We start from the raw sequence: 16,126 nt of genomic DNA, 5'->3' as shown, positions 1-16,126 counted from the left end.
TTTAGAATTTCCAGTCTTTTGATTTTATTACTCTTTTATATTGAAATATTAAAATGTAGATATGCATAAATCATTACAGATGTTCTGTTGCAGGTTTGCAGTGGAAACTCGCTGAAGGTAAGTCTTCGGCTCTGTAGCCAGGGCGTTTGAGAGGCCTTTGAGAATGTCAGAAATCAGAACACATGCAATGTAATCGCGGTTCAGCTACACTTCCTATTCGAAATACAACCATATTGTTTTTCTTCTAGTGATGTGCTGATTGCAGATGACAAGCAGCTGTTTCGGCTAACACGCCCATTTATTGACGGAATGGCTTTCTGTTCTCTTCATGGGGGGTTTGAAGGGTGGGGTGGGGGGCGAGGTTGGATGATGTGCAACAAAGAGAGAGAGAGTTAGAGAAAAGGAGATAGGATGCTGAAACGGCAGTGACAAAGAAAGAAAGAAAGAAAGAAAGAAAGAAAGACTTGCCTGTATCTCTCACATTGCGTTGAGGCCAGTAAACTGATCACACCAATATCTGTCTTTGGAAAAGAAATTCAATTAAGGTCGTAAATTAAAGATAATTGGCTGAAACGGCACTATAACTTACAGCAACGTCGAGCCAAAACGAGGCTCTTTAAAAAAATTAATTATTCAATGTTTCCAGAGCATCAACAAGACCTCATATGTTATGTATTTGGCAAATTAGACAAAGGCACATCCTGAAGATAATGATTTAATAATCTGCCTCAGTCTTAAATAAAGTGCTTAGTAAAATAAACAGCACCCTAATATCTATGTAAAACTGTTTTTAATATGCGTCAATGATGAATGCGCATACTAGATGTACTAAAACAAAAAGTCAAATGAAGAAATATTGCACAGATAATTAGAACACATTATAAATATGATAAATACAGATTAACGTCAACGGCGGTTTAAAACATTTTTGAATTAATTAGTTCAATCTATTTCTTTTGAGAGCAAATTAATTTTCAAATCAATTTTCTCTCCTTTCTTATTATCTTTTATCTCTGAACGCATAGCATAAATAAGATTGATCTGGTAGGGAAAATACTGACGTATCGACATCATCCATTCCGCAAATATCATAAATATTAGATTACGTGTGAAGTAAAATATGGAGGCAATCGTAAAAAATACAAATAAAAATAAAACGACGGGCCTGCATTTTTCGTTAGGTTTTGGAGAAATGCACAATATTATTTCTGAACTGTTTTGAGGGATAGCGCAATTTGTGGCGAGAATAATCTTTGGGGGCAATAAAAACACACACGCCGGTCACACAAACACACGCACACTCGGTTGCCTCTCGCGCTGTGAAATTCGGTGATTAATGTCGTATAGTTGACGTGAACCTCAGCGTGACAGTACAGCTGACAACAGCCAAGTGTAAACCTTGAGTTTGATACTAACACACAGCGCTGTTTATTCCACTACTTGATTTATTTATGCTTTTGGTATTTATAACTCCCTCAGTCTTATCGGCAGATAGAGCAGGGGATTATGATATCACGTTTATAAGCGATTAATTTCAGCAGCAGAAAGCGGGGTGGTCTGTTTAAACACTTTGAGCTCAATGTGTCGCTCAGTTGAGTTGTTTGGACAGCCTCTCAATTCAGCGTTCATTTGCGCCTAACCGTGTTCATTTATCGCTTGTTTATCAGTTGCTATTGATCTTATTCGCCCGAAGGTTTTATTATTGTCATTGTTGACCCTTATATTATGATCAAAATCAACACCATATGGTAAAATTGTTCATTTTGAATGGTGAGATGAGACGTCAGTTTATTTCATCTAATATTTTTAACATTCATACTTTGGTGAAAAGAACTCATTGGCGATTTTTCAGAATGTAATGTTAAAATCAGTGAACATAGCCACAGTGTTGCCTCCCTCTTTCTCTCTCTCCCTCTCTAATTTACCATTCTCCAACCGTGTGCTCTCCCTACAACCATAAGCCTGTTTTTTTTGTTCCAGCTGCCTCTTCCTCCCGATTTGATTTGGAAATATTAGGCCAAGGTGGGGAGAATTATAAACGACTGGCGCTTATCTGCTCTGTGCCCAGATCCTGCAGGATCAGAGAGTCTGATTAAGAAAGAAGGCAGAGCCATAATGATGAGGAATAATGAATCCTTATCTCGCGCCTCCAGATTATCTGCCTTTCAGCGCGCCATGTTTTGTTACATGGGATAATTTATTGCATCTAATACATCACAATGAATCTGATGGAGAAAAGTGATGGCCAATGTTGTGAAAGAGTTTTTTTTCCCCCGGGGCAATGAAATGCCTGTGCGCTTTTTAATTGGTAAAATATAAGAGGGTATCTGATAAAAATAATAATAATAATAAAAAAAGCAGAGGTAATCTTGCCTTCTAGTGTTCATATGCCGCACTATAATTAGTGTGTCAATTTCGACCAGAAATTAACAACAACGACCTGCCATCAACTGCAAGGCAGGTGGAGGCTGCGAAATCCTAATTTCGCATGATTTATTTTTCACCAAGAGGAGATAATTAATCATAAACACCAAAAACAGTGCAGTAACGCGGAGATAACGCAATATTTGCATCTAAAAAGATTCGATGGTGCTAATTCTCCTCTACATCATCTCCACCTCCCCCGCCTATCCACTAAAAACCTCCAAGATCTTTCATTTTCTGTGATTAATCTTAGTGAAATATCATTAATCACCGAGCAGGGATTGGTGGTGTGAGGGGTGGGCATGAGTTCAGCTCACCTCTCAGAGCTTCATGCTTGTGGCTTTGGCAACAAACCGTCTTGTAGATATTGCAGGCTACCTGAGCTTTAACGAAAAGCTGCGATAACGGATATCATTATGATACCAAAACCTTGATATCAAAATAAGATCAAAGATACAACACTAGATACATCTTGTAGTTGTGGCTTTTCCTATCTACATCTTATCTGCCGTTTGATGACATAGGGAAACTAATCAAACCGCAAAATGTAAAAACAAAACACTGCAAAAATAAGGAAATAAACAATTTAATATTATAATATATTATTATTATAAGAAGAATTTATATGTGAATGGGCCGCCCTGGACCCGTTGATGTAGCCTACAATTTCCTGTAATTTAAGTAAAGATTATTTTATTCCTTTTTTCTTTTCTTTTCTTTTTGCATATCTTATGGTAATTAATCTTGTTCACGTTTAATCATATTTTCTCTCACTTTTTCTTACTATATTATAGCACCATATTTTGCTTTGTATATGCCTATTCATTTATTTATTTATTTCTGTGGTTTTCTAGCTTGATCCGTCATTTTTCCAATGTGCTGCAGAGATTTTATCGCTTTATTTATTTCCCCTATATCCAGCATCTCAGGGCACGTCGGGGAACGACAGAGAAAGAGAAGAGGGGGCAGAACCGAAAAGAGAGCGAGAGGATATTAGACAGGAACTGGGAAAGACATCGAAAGAGAGATTGGTTTGAAGAAATGGGGAAAGGGAGATTTCTCACGCTCTGTTTTATATAGGCCCTATATATTGTACAGGCCTACGTAAATATGCTAATTATACTTTTTTTGTTAGGCCAAAGGCATTTTTCTTCAGAAAACCCAGATCGATGGATTTCTCAGTGGGTTCCTTTAGGATAGGCCTTGAACAGCCTTTTGGTGAGAAACCAGCATTTATCAAAGCACATCATACAGCCCACGGTCATAATACGCAATCTGAGAGAAGGGTCTTTTATTTGTAGAACTGTTTGTTGGTAGAGATGCGCAGATTGGCAGGAGAGAAGCGAGGGTAACAGAGATGGAGAGACTGAGATGAGTAGATTAACTAATGAAATGGATGACAGGGGAATTGGACACAAATGCGCGCGTTACATCATTGCCTGCTCTCCAGGGGCGCTCGCACAATGGCATCGCTTTATCTGCACTAAACCTGCTCTAACGAGACGTTTATTAAAAGTGTCCTGACTTACTCCCATGTGAAATGGATTTCTGATCTGCCTTCTCTTTACACACGACATCAAACATGGCCACAATCGCCCCAGTTTCACCTGGAATTTCGTGAGGTTTTTTTTGGGTTAATGTAAGCAGTTCAGAGGCCACTCCGGGAAGGCTTTTGTCGAAAGGTGTCCGGTATCTTGCCTTTAACGATTCAATAAATACCAATATTTCTCCTTTTTCCCGTCTCTCTCCTTTTAATGTCGCCTTTACTCGCTTGATGAATTCATTTAAGTATTGTGTGGGGGGGAGAAGGGGTCTTTAATCCTCTTACTCAATGGCTATTTGTTGGTATCGCGAGTGTGTGAGAGAAAGCGGAGAATAGAGAGCCTGAGAGAAGAGGAGGCAGACTTGATTTTCATTGCAATCTTTGGAACAAATAGCGAACATTTACCGTTTACACGCCGCCTGGCGACGCGCTGGCGCTGCAGGCTCGAGCGAGCCGGTCTAAGATGACCAGAGAGCCTTTGGAGAGCGCGAGCCCCCGGCTATCGTGTTCTCCAGATCCCCCCGCGCGCGCGCGGATCCGGTTTCAGACCGGGCTTGTCCGCGTTCTGCTTTGCTGCCGCGCGCCTTTAAATGAGTGTCAAAGTGCCAAATATCAAATAGCATCGGGTCAAGCCAATTTGAAGAACGCCCCCCTCCCTCATCTCCACTCTAAACGGTCCAGTTTAGCTCCAGCCGGTGAAATTAGGTTAGACAAACAACGGCTCTTTCTCGTATATTCGCGACACATTGACGTTATAAATACAATTAAGATCGTGTTGATTTGGTATCCCTGGCGCTTTAGTCAACGTAGACGCAAAACCAATTGACGCGAATACAAACGAGGCTGCTGCGGTGGACATATAGGCAGACTGTCAGACGTTTAATATAGGTCTTAGGTCACGTTTAATTTTCATTTCCAGAGTTTCTGTCCATTGTATATTTTTATTATTTTAATTTTTTTCCAAGTTTTTTTCTTTTCGCAGAACGATCGACGGCCAAAGCAGGCCTAAGAAATACTGAGCAAGCTGAACTTGGTCCCTCACAGCCTCGTTTTCAGTCGCGTAAAAATTAAAAATGGCGTCTACCATTAACGATGTTCGCGATAAACACAAATCTGACAACCTGACATAATACATTCACATTGTAGGCCAGTTCAGCTTCCACCATCTCTCAGATTCATCAACAACTTTGATCTCCATTCACTTTACTTGTATTCTAATTTATGCAGTGCAATTAATCTGGGTAATTGAAAAATACCCATTGCCTGTGAGCACTGCGCCGAGCTAAATCCTCTCCGATAACGGATATTAAAAGCACAACCTCCCCATCTTTATAGGTGCACTAAAGCACCAATTCATTATCGGCCTTAAATAAATATAAAATAGACAGTGGCACCTTTGGCAGTAAATATATGCTGCGTTTCAAAATACAATTTTGTAGTGGGGAAAAAAGGAGCGCGGTTTGTGAGTTGGCTTTTTTGATTGACACCCTGTCCCCAGGATCATGTTTAATCCCTGCTTCACTCCAGCCTTTTCATAACTCATTTCTCCGCGAGAGATGGGGACCCTGATGGTTGCCTGGGAGACGGCGATAGCGCTAAGCCATTTCCATGTCTGCAGCCCATTTGCAACAAAGGTCGTCACAAAGTCATTCCCCGACACAGCGCGCGTTTATGATGACACTTTCCCGTTCTTTTCTCCTCACCGAGCGCGTGCGTGCGCGCTCCCCAACATCAGCATCTGATGACGCGACTGCCCTTTCCGATCAAAGGAGATGCATGGCCTCGTGTAGGTGTCTTTATGCTATACCTCCCCCTCTCTATCGCTCCCTCCCCTCTCTAATGCGCAAGGAGAAAAATGCCTTTACTTTCAATCTAAATACTACAGAGAGCGCGAGGCGCGCTAGCGTTTTATTTTGACATTTTATATCGACAATCTGTTCCAGCCTTTCAGGATGAAGAATGCATATTGCGTGACTGGGAAGCACGCCGGGGAAACTGAATAGACTCAAAAGCTGCACTCCGGTGTCATGCGACAAACCTCGATGGTACCAATGTACATGATAATTACATTCATTCATTCTTAATAAGTGGCTTGCCTGTCTGTTCGCGTTGTCATTCATGTAGAGGAGATCGGGGCTAGTTGTCACATTAGGAAAGTTTTCACAAGGTTAAGTCTCAATAATTTTCTTCAAAATTAATTATTGTGAATTTTATTCTATAACACCCCAAAATCATCATATTTTTGTAATAGCTGTTGGGCAATCAAGTGAACGCAATCAAATTACACTGGCTTTCAGACAACTATATCATGAAGGTAGATTTTAATTGAAAGGTTGAACTGTGTTGTCAGGACAAGTGTATTTTTCAGGCCGGGGCAAGTTGTAACACTATTTAATTGTCAAAACAATGGTTTGATATTTTCAATGCGGTTTCATAAACTGTTTCTTTTTTTTATCCCCAATGTTAAATTATGCTGAAAAGGCAACAATATAAGCTTTAAAATGTATGGATCTCATTGTGACAATTAACTTACCCCACATAGCGTGCCAGCACAAAAGATCAACCTGGGCGAAATTTACCTGGACGAAAACGGTGACTTTGAAACGGTGAAAATGTTAAAAAGGTATAGTGCCAACAGTTATTGACAGAATAAACCTTGAGAAATAATCAATGGAGTAAAAATGTGGCAACTGGCCCCGGTCTCCTTTTACACTTGCATAGCTAAACAGGACGAGGCAAATATTCACCTGTTCAGATATTTTCGTGGAATGTTCATGGAGAAGAGCTTGTTAAACTTGGCAGTTAAACAGTTTATGGCGACAAATGACGATGCCTCACACCCCTTTGCGACGTGCACTATGAATCCCCCTCCCAGATTCGTTTTGTTTATTCTTTCTCTTCTCCCCTCATCAGAAGGAGAACGTTTATAATAAATGGCGTAAGGGCAGAACGCGATGCGAGTTGTGGAAGGCAGATAGAGCGTTCATTAGTGCCTTTGGTGAAATAATTACCTATCTCCGCGCTGCACCTTCACGCTGGAAGTTCGCGTGACGCCCACGAGGCTGATTATGTTAAATCCACGCGCGCGCGGGCCAGTGTTCGGGCTATTGATCAGGCTATTCAAACGTCACGCGCGCACCCTCTTTAATTGCACGAGGAGCTTCGGGCTGAGGAGAAACTCGAAATACATAAATATTCTAATTAAAATGTATTCGAAATTCCTCTGCGTTGGTGTCATATCACGTCCTTAATTGCTTTTGAAGCTTGTCGTTTCAAAACAATTGATAAAGAAATGCGCTACCTTTGCGTAAAAGGAAGATAAGCTCCGAGTGTAGCTTACAGTGCCTCCGATAAATCACAATTTCACTCTCACAAAAAGTATGCAGCAAACACATACAAAAGAAAAACTCTCAGCTGTGGCACTTTCTGAATTCAAAAAGGGAGTTCACCTTAAAAGTTCTGTTCACAATCTTACATATCGCAAGTGAGAAACTACAAGGCCTCTGATGATTCTTTCGATGAACGTCCTATATGCCTTTAACCAGTACAATATGAATGCTTTTCTTTTATAAGAGGGGTTAATCGCCAAAAGGTGCAATTTATGGAAAAACAGGTCATATGTAATGAAAGGAACCTTTCAGGTGAATTAACAACTGTATTTTATCCCGTGATGCGTATCTGTGGCACTGTATACCACATCCTTTTTTATTGTCTAAATGGTCAATGTTTCAAACAGACTGATAAAAATCCTTTTAACATTGTGGCTTGATAGCATTGATGGCCTACTGCAAGCTTTAATGAAAGCAAATGAGATTACACCCATACTTTCGGGACAATTGGTGTGGCATGTGTTTAACCTTAAAGACCCACTGTAAAAATGCATTGTGGTTTACACCATTAACTAATGCCTTTTTTAACTAAATAGTATTTTTCCAAATATTGAAGCTGTAATATTTCATGTTTAGTTCTTGAGAAAAATAATTTCCTATAATATTTACACAATCGGTAAGTCACAAAAATATTCGACGATTTTTGATGTAGCCTAATAACTTTATAGAGTGCACGGGTTGCGGTTATGCTCGTCAAAGCGCGGTATTGCGATATCGCGGTTATCGCGACACACTAAAGTGGCTTCGTAATGCAACAGAAAATAACATAAATGCCAACACCAGGTCTCTGAGGGTTAAACAGGTATGTTTGCATTAATTACTTTGTTTTTCAAATGATAGATTATAGATAAAGTTGATGTAAATTATAGATAAAGTTAATGTTAGAATCAGTGTGTCTGTTGATGTTTATTGTAATCTCACAAACAGCGCTGAATTGTTTTATACAGTTTACCAACAGAGGGCGACATGATTTGATATCATCATCATCATCTTCATCATCATCATTTTATATTAGTGTTGGGGGTAGTAGTGGCTATTTTTGTGTAGAATATGTGTTTGCATGTGTTATTTTAACACCTGAAAACTTGGACTGCGTTAATTTGCGTATATAAATTTTACTTGCAAATGAACACTTTATGTAGGTTTCAGTGTAGCGTCTAAATTTGTCAAATAAAAGGGCAAAATACATTATGGATCCATAATTAAATTCTAGAGAAACAATTCGTTTTGTTAGCTTGATTTATTAATGAAGATGTATTTTATAGATTTGATCTCACTGACACTGCCAGTGTCAGTTCATTCAAAGTTAATAAGGCAGCTGCTTAAATAGACTGTAACACTCATACATAAAAGCATACCGTTTTTCAGAAGACAGATGAAAACAAAAACATTAGTCCATCCACAAGACCAACTGAAGGCCAAAAAGTGTGATATAAAAATACTTTTGTGAAACCCAACTGCAAGAAAATGGAAAAGTAAGAAATTGTGCAGCATTACTGATTTATGCCTAAAACAATTTAAAATAAAAACAAATAAAAGACAACAAGCCATAACATGCACTTATCAACTTTCTTTATAAAACAAGATATTTAAAATACAATGATATAAAACAAGTCTTAATATCTTATGTCAATTTAGTGTTTAATGAATAATTTAAGGGAGGGCTGTTCAGATATTTACTGAGGAAAAAGTCCAATATACTGCTTAAAATACAGCATAGACTTTTTTTGCCTGTGTTTTTTCCACAAGCTTCAGATATAACAGAACAAAAATATATTAATAAAGCATGGACAAGAAAGTACAATCCCTTTTCAAATTCATAACAAAACTTGTTAATTTTGAGCTTATCAATAGATCTGTGTATATGAGTTAATCAGTCTGCCATGAAGTGCTTTGTTTTTGGTTTTCTTCTCGCCTTTAGAGGAAACTGCTGTATGTCCATCTCCATGTGACCTCTGACCTTTGGGGAAGCTGTGAGTGACCTTTATCTTCTAATCTGCAAAAACTAACATCACTCAGAGCATTCAGACATGCATGTAAATAATGTCAATGTAATTAACGTGCTTGATGAACTGCTTGATGAACTGTGTTCCTTGACCATCTTAAACCACCTGATATACAAACATATCATAATCTACATGTTAAAATCTTATTTAAATCACACACCTTTCATGCAGCTTCATGAGATTGAGGGGAACTGACAATACACTCATTCAAAATCACACTGTTACTTAAAAGTCAATGATAAAATGGCTTATAAAAGTGGAGCTCTAAGGGTTGATTGTTTGCAAAAGCTACCTGGATTGATATTTTGTTTCCTAATTAAATGGCATTCATACTTTTAAGGGCGGCATAAGGCCTGTTCACACCAAGAATAATATACCACATAAGATAACCATAACTCTAAAAGTTTCAAAATCAGCTCTAAAAGAACAGCGAAGTTCACAACAAAAACGATGGACAGGGAAATCTTTCAGCGTTAAAAAGTGAAATGTTATCGTCTGGGTGGACGCTATATAGTTAATTATTAGCCTATAGTTATACTCATCGTTCTTGGTGTGAATGCGCCTTTAATGTGTAAATACGTTTTTTGAGCCACTGTAAGATTAACGTTGGTTATCATTGATTTTTGTTATAGCATCAAGTCTGATATAACTTGACAAATCCATATTTTTGTCCACTACTTTTACGCTTATGGTCATGACCTTTCTGCTCATCTTTAAAGCATGTGAACGTTTCAAATGGGTGTTTTTGTTATAGCCGGTGCTCAGAGCTCACAGCTATTGTTGGTAGATACACTCTCGTTTAACAGGCAGCTCTGGATACCAGTCTACATGTGGAAAGCATTTCTTATCACCATCCAGTCCACTGCCAACTGCTCCCTGCTGCATCAGAACCGTCATTTCTGCTTTGAAACCAATAACAATGCAACAATAAAGGCCTCAGTTTTCTGTGATAAGCGCTAACATAAAGAAATGATCTAGCCACGGTAAAGGCTCATTTAGCCGGCCGTATCTGTGCGATTAGCAGAAATGACAGGTAGTGAGGGGATATTTGAGGAGATTTTAAATGAGTTCAGTGGCGGAGAGTCCGCAGCAGGTGGAATACTTACTTCAAAGCTGCTGTGTGGGAGCTAAATACTAGTCATATTGGCAGAACTACAAAGGAACAGACTGATAAGAAGAGTATTTTTACCCTGTTGTAGGCTACCTTTCATATGTGTAGATGTAAATGCACTTTAGTAGTAGGCCTATATTAATAAAATTATAACATTTGCCCTCCAAATATCGTATTGCCCTAAAATTTACTTGGACATTTCAAAAAGTTCTTAATGTTTGCATAAGGCTAAACCAAGTGGCATTTATTTTAAAAGAAATAACACAAACAAACACCACAAAAGACATTTGTATGTTTATAATAACGAAACGGTATATCGATCTAAAGTTAGTATTTGGACTGGTTTTCAAACGTGAAACAGGTAGGCTTATCGTGGTCGTGTTGATATTCGTAAAAACATCTCAGTTGAGAGTGTGCCTTTAACCAACAAATAACAGTTGAATAAACAAGAAGTTAATACTGAGTAACTTACATTTTAGAAACAAAATTTGCCAGTTATTTTGTCTGGTTTCGCTCCGCCAACGAAAACGGTTCCAAACAAAGCCAAAGCTGAATCAGCGGCTGGGATCCAAACAACATTCGCTAGTTCATGAGTGAATCATTGCTTTTGAAAGAAACGGATGAGTGAATGACTCAGTGATTCACTCATAAAAACGCCTCAATTCGAAATAACGTACTACCATACTGTTCTTGCGATTTATGCAGTTTCTTTATATGCCAGAAATACGTTTGTGGGAACTACACTAATGTAACTGTATACACTCTAAAAAATGCTGGGTTGTTTCAACCCAACTTTGGGCCAAATATGGACTACCCCAACTGTTGGGTTACATTTTTACATTACATTTTTAACCCAAAAGTTGGGTTAGTCCATATTTGACCCAAAGTTGGGTTGAAACAACCCAGCATTTTTTAGAGTGTACTTTAAATTATCAATATAAGTGGCAAATTATGCTTCAAAAGATTGGTAATTTATAAGTCAGTTACACTCAAGTTGGAGTGTAACAGAGTAACCTCAATTCTAGTTTTTCACATTAACAATGAACATATTCCTCTAAAGTTTGACAGTGAGAAAGTGTCGCAATTCTTTGTCATTAAAAACATCCTTATGTGAAAATGTTCTGTTCTGTTTTCCTTGAAATAAATAGGCTACTTCTTGCTTGTTAAACTTTTATCTGTGACTGAAGTGTCCAAATACTTTTCTGGGCCACTTGACCTTGTGAGGATAGAGGGTTTTGTATGCACAAAGTATCATCATATTTGAATAAACAATGCCATTGCTGGATATCTGTTTTTTTTTTTTTCTTAATTGTGTTTTGGATAAACAATTCAATGCATAATTGACACTTCATTGACCATATTTAACTCACTGTAACCTTTATGGCAATATAAAAAAAACATTTGCACTTCAGTTACCAGAGATCATTTGAGAAAAATGCCTTATTCAATCCAAAAGTCAAAACAAACCAACTGAATAAAGTGTACAGAAATATCACTTAACTCAAATAATAAAACATATACTTATAATCTTGCCTTATGAAACTTGTGCATTCACAATCGATTTAGCTTTTTTTTTTTTAGAATCTGAGTGAGCAGTCTATCTGTACCCAAACAAATGACAAGACAACAAAACAATAAGATGTGAAAAAGCAACTTTTAATTAAATCCATAGTAAAATGAAACTGCACCTCCAGTCAAAATCAATCAGAAGAACGATATTAAAAGGCATATTATAGTACAGAATGCTTTTTCTCATGGGTGATGTAGATTTGATGAATCAGCACATACATGGAACAACCTTTAATGAGGGCAAACTGAGAGGTTAATTTCAACGCATCTACTGAACAATCATAAGCTCGATACAAAGATCATATAGACACACTATATGATTCTCCACATAAAAAAGTAACATATACACATTTGAAATTTTCATATTAAAAAATACATTATGATACTGGACACTGAGTTAAGTTAACCAAGTTAAAAGAAGGGCTGGGTGGGGAAAAAAAACAAAAAAACAAACAAACGAGGCAAAACAGTTGGAAATTAATTAAGGCGAAAACAGATGAAGACAGAGACGAGAGAAAAAGAAATGTGGGTCAGTGCACTTTGCGTTTCCTTTTTTTTGTCTTCTTGTCTTTCTTCTTGCCAGCGCATTTCACACAGTACCACGACTGGTCCTCCGGAGGGGCGGCTACAAGACCCACACAGGGCCTGAAAGAGACAGAAAGAGGGATAGATGAGTCTCAGTTACAAGATAAACCTGAATGACATCGATCGGTATGATGAACAACACAACTTATGTGCCAAGTTTGTATTTTTTATTTAATTCTACATAAATTCAAAATGGAAAAGGCATGTCTTTTATATATATATAAATAAATATAAATACTTGATCGTTCTCACCATCAAAATATCTCCTTTTATCTTGAAAGAGACACAATTTGTTTTGAGTGTGTTTGTGTATTTTTGATCTTTACGCGAAGCGCATAAAAAAGATGATTGCCAAAAAGCTTTACAGTACTGCCAGGCAATCTAGGCTCAGTTTGGGGTTTTTTGATTGGCACTTCCTCTTATTCACTTTGTTTTGAGGTGTGTGTGGCTCTTAAAATGACATGAAAGATATTTAGTGTAAAATATAGAAGTCTTGTAACTTTAAATATAATCATGTAATCACACTGCATTTTGTGCTTGTATGTCAAAAAAAGGAAGTTTGGTCTGATATTACTCCTAAAGGCCTTATGCACCATCTAAGATGAATAAAGACATAACTGTATGACTTCACCTGAAGTCAAGATGAAATCAAACCCGAGACAACTTCCTTATAGATAACATTTAATCCCGCCTACATTTTTTTCCTGATTCCTCAGATGTCGTCACATTACAGGGAAAAAAACAATCAACCAAATAAACAAAAACAAAAACTCTTTGCTGGAGAGAGGGATAAAAATCGTGATTGTGTAATGTAAGAGAAGCTGAAAAAGTTTTTTACCAGTGATACCAGTCGTCACACTCGTCGCATCCGATCATGGGACTGCCGTCATCAGGTTTATTACATCCTGGACAAATCCAGATCTGATTCCCCCATTCATCCCGAATCTGTGATGAACAAACACAAGAATCAATCAAACAAACTTAACACTTGTGACACTGCTTGAAAAGAGAAGTAAAAGCAAATGCTATAGTATCAAATACGTCACATCCTATATCATTTCGAGTCTGAGGTCCCACTGCGCCATTCAAACCATTAAAACGACTTCCTGTTTTCAAAACTGTTTCCTGTTTTTAATGAAACCTCAGCTTTAAAATTTTATTTTTGACTTAAGAGCACTTAAGGAATTGTAGCTAGAAAAAAATGTGTGCACATCACGCAAATTTAAATATATAATTAAATATATGCAATACGTCTTATATATGCATTATATTTTCAATGTCACTTATGTCTCAATTATTAAATGCATGTTTGGATAAATCTAATTCAGTCAAATAACGTGTAAAAATGTCTACAAATGTCTAAAAAATCTGACAACAATTGATAGTTTAGTGCATACAATTTAAAATATGTTTCTCAGTCAAAGTGACTTAAAATAATGAAGCTGATACACGTGTAGAACTGTATATTGACATAATATACTGCATATTTGCTTGACTGCAACTGTAAATCATAACTATATTGTGATATTAATAATAAAGTAATGTAAATATTAAATATATGAGACTGTAATGTATAATATGAACATAATATATATTTTATTTGTAATAATATAATTAACACAATGCAGTTGTTCATTTGTGTGTGTATATGTGAGACTCACCACGTATGCACTGACGGTCTCCGTGACAACGCTGCATCCCCGTGCTTTGGCCTGGCTGGGTGGCGGCTCAATGGGGGCGGCTGGGGGTGGAGGGAGCAGGACAGGAGGAGGGCGGGGTGGAGGTGCTACAGGAGCCGGGGCAGGTGGAGGGGGAGCAGGAGGGGAACGCATCCGTGCTGCTGGACTGGCCCTGGCCACTGGGATCCGTGGTGGTGGAGGGGTGGGCTCTGAATCTGGGACCACCTTACTGATCACACTGGTGAAGAAAGAGAGAAAAAGAGGAAAGAAAGGATGGTTATGCACCATAAAAATTTAATTTATGTAATTGAATGAATAGTTTATTGTATTACTGTTTGTTTTACATGTAATTAAGGTCAAATGTTATTGTAAGGTCTAATTCTCACTATTAACTACGACTTTTGCCTCAATAAACTTAACTTAATATGCTGCTTATTAATAGTAAGGTAGTTCTTAAGTTTAGATATGAAATAGAATTAAGGGATCTAAAATATGATCATACAGAATAAGGCATTAATATGTGCTTTATAAGTAGGCAATTTAGTAGTAACATGCATGCTAGTTAATAGCGATAATTGGTTCTTAAAATAAAGTGTTACTGTTGTTGTTGTATTTTCCTTCACATTTTTGTATATTTGTTGTATGTGTATTTATACAAACACTGGTAATGTAATTATCTTTGTTTTTGTAAAAAAAAAAGAAAAAAAAAAGCCTTATATCACGCAATATAATTTTCCTTTGGCTAAAAACCATTATAATGGCTAGTATTATAAATTGGCTTTTCTGTTTCTGTTTGATTGTGAATAAATCGATCAACCAATTAAATAAAATAAACAATAAAAATAATTAATATTTTTGATGATTTATTTTGAATAAATAAAATAAAATAAAATGTGTAAGTATTTCAATGTATTGTTTAAAAAAAGTTCACACCAAATCTCTAAAAGATACTCGTATTTTCTATTTTTTCTATTTCTAAATCTATTTTTTATGCTATACTTTTGCCTGTTTGAGTGCTTTTGTCTGAATACTGTAAACGGTAAACTGTTCTTATTTTATCTGCTTTCAATGTTAGCTGATATTTTCACCAATATATTGAGGATCCTTAATAATTATAATCTGGCAATAGAGAAGAGCTGTTTGTCTTTTAAATGCTGCCAGACAAACTGATTAAACCCTGCTGTTGACGAGTAACAGGTTGATTGACAGGCTCGGAGAGAGTGGACAGCGGCGCTTGCTGTGGTATTGACCCTGAGAAGGGCGTGTCAAACGGTCAGCTCCGATTACACACACAGACACTCATTATTTATGCTTCATCTGACTCACACACACACACACACACACACACACACACACACACACCACAACCATGCACAGGGCTCCCTCTCGGGGTAAAGATGGTGTGGGGTATGCCCTGTCCAGGATGTGACCTCACAACCTTTCAGAGATCAAAGGTCACCTGTGCCAATGTTTCCAGTGCATCAAAGGAGCTTCTGTTGAGATCTCGCAAAAATGTACACTGTATAGATCACTATTTTTGGTTATAGCTGATATAAATACTCTTGTATCTTTTACTTTCATCACTGATATACTGTGCATCCCTAATGTCTTTCAAGATAAAATAAAATATTAAACAAACAACATCTAAAGCTTTTTGCTTATGTAAACGAAACAAAACACAAGGACAGACATAAAAACACATTTTCCTCTTGAAAGCACTGCTGATTGTGTTTTTCAACAAACTAGACTACAGGTGCAAGAAAAGAGCACAACACAGGCAACATCAGAGGCACAACACACACTCCCAGGCTGAGAATAAA

The 16,126-nt window shown here is 37.4% G+C and overlaps 1 protein-coding gene across 1 annotated transcript in view; it reads right to left on the bottom strand.

Annotated features, from left to right (window-relative positions):
• Positions 1 to 12,139: 12,139 nt before the first annotated feature.
• Positions 12,140 to 16,126, bottom strand: part of taf3 (TAF3 RNA polymerase II, TATA box binding protein (TBP)-associated facto) — a 52,163-nt gene continuing 48,176 nt past the window's right edge. Inside the window, exons 5-7 of the mRNA XM_016458504.1 lie at positions 14,289 to 14,544; positions 13,466 to 13,572; positions 12,140 to 12,687 (exon numbers count right to left, since the gene is read on the bottom strand). Of these exons, the coding sequence (XP_016313990.1) occupies positions 12,573 to 12,687; positions 13,466 to 13,572; positions 14,289 to 14,544 (478 nt within the window). The 3' untranslated portion in view covers positions 12,140 to 12,572. The remainder of the gene's footprint in view (positions 12,688 to 13,465; positions 13,573 to 14,288; positions 14,545 to 16,126) is intronic.

The sequence above is a fragment of the Sinocyclocheilus anshuiensis genome, unplaced genomic scaffold, assembly GCF_001515605.1.
Source record: "Sinocyclocheilus anshuiensis isolate Anshui unplaced genomic scaffold, SAMN03320099.WGS_v1.1 scaffold719, whole genome shotgun sequence".
Lineage (NCBI taxonomy): Eukaryota > Metazoa > Chordata > Actinopteri > Cypriniformes > Cyprinidae > Sinocyclocheilus > Sinocyclocheilus anshuiensis.
The sequence above is the reverse complement of the archived record's forward strand: the minus strand, read 5'-3'. Positions and strand labels throughout refer to the sequence as shown.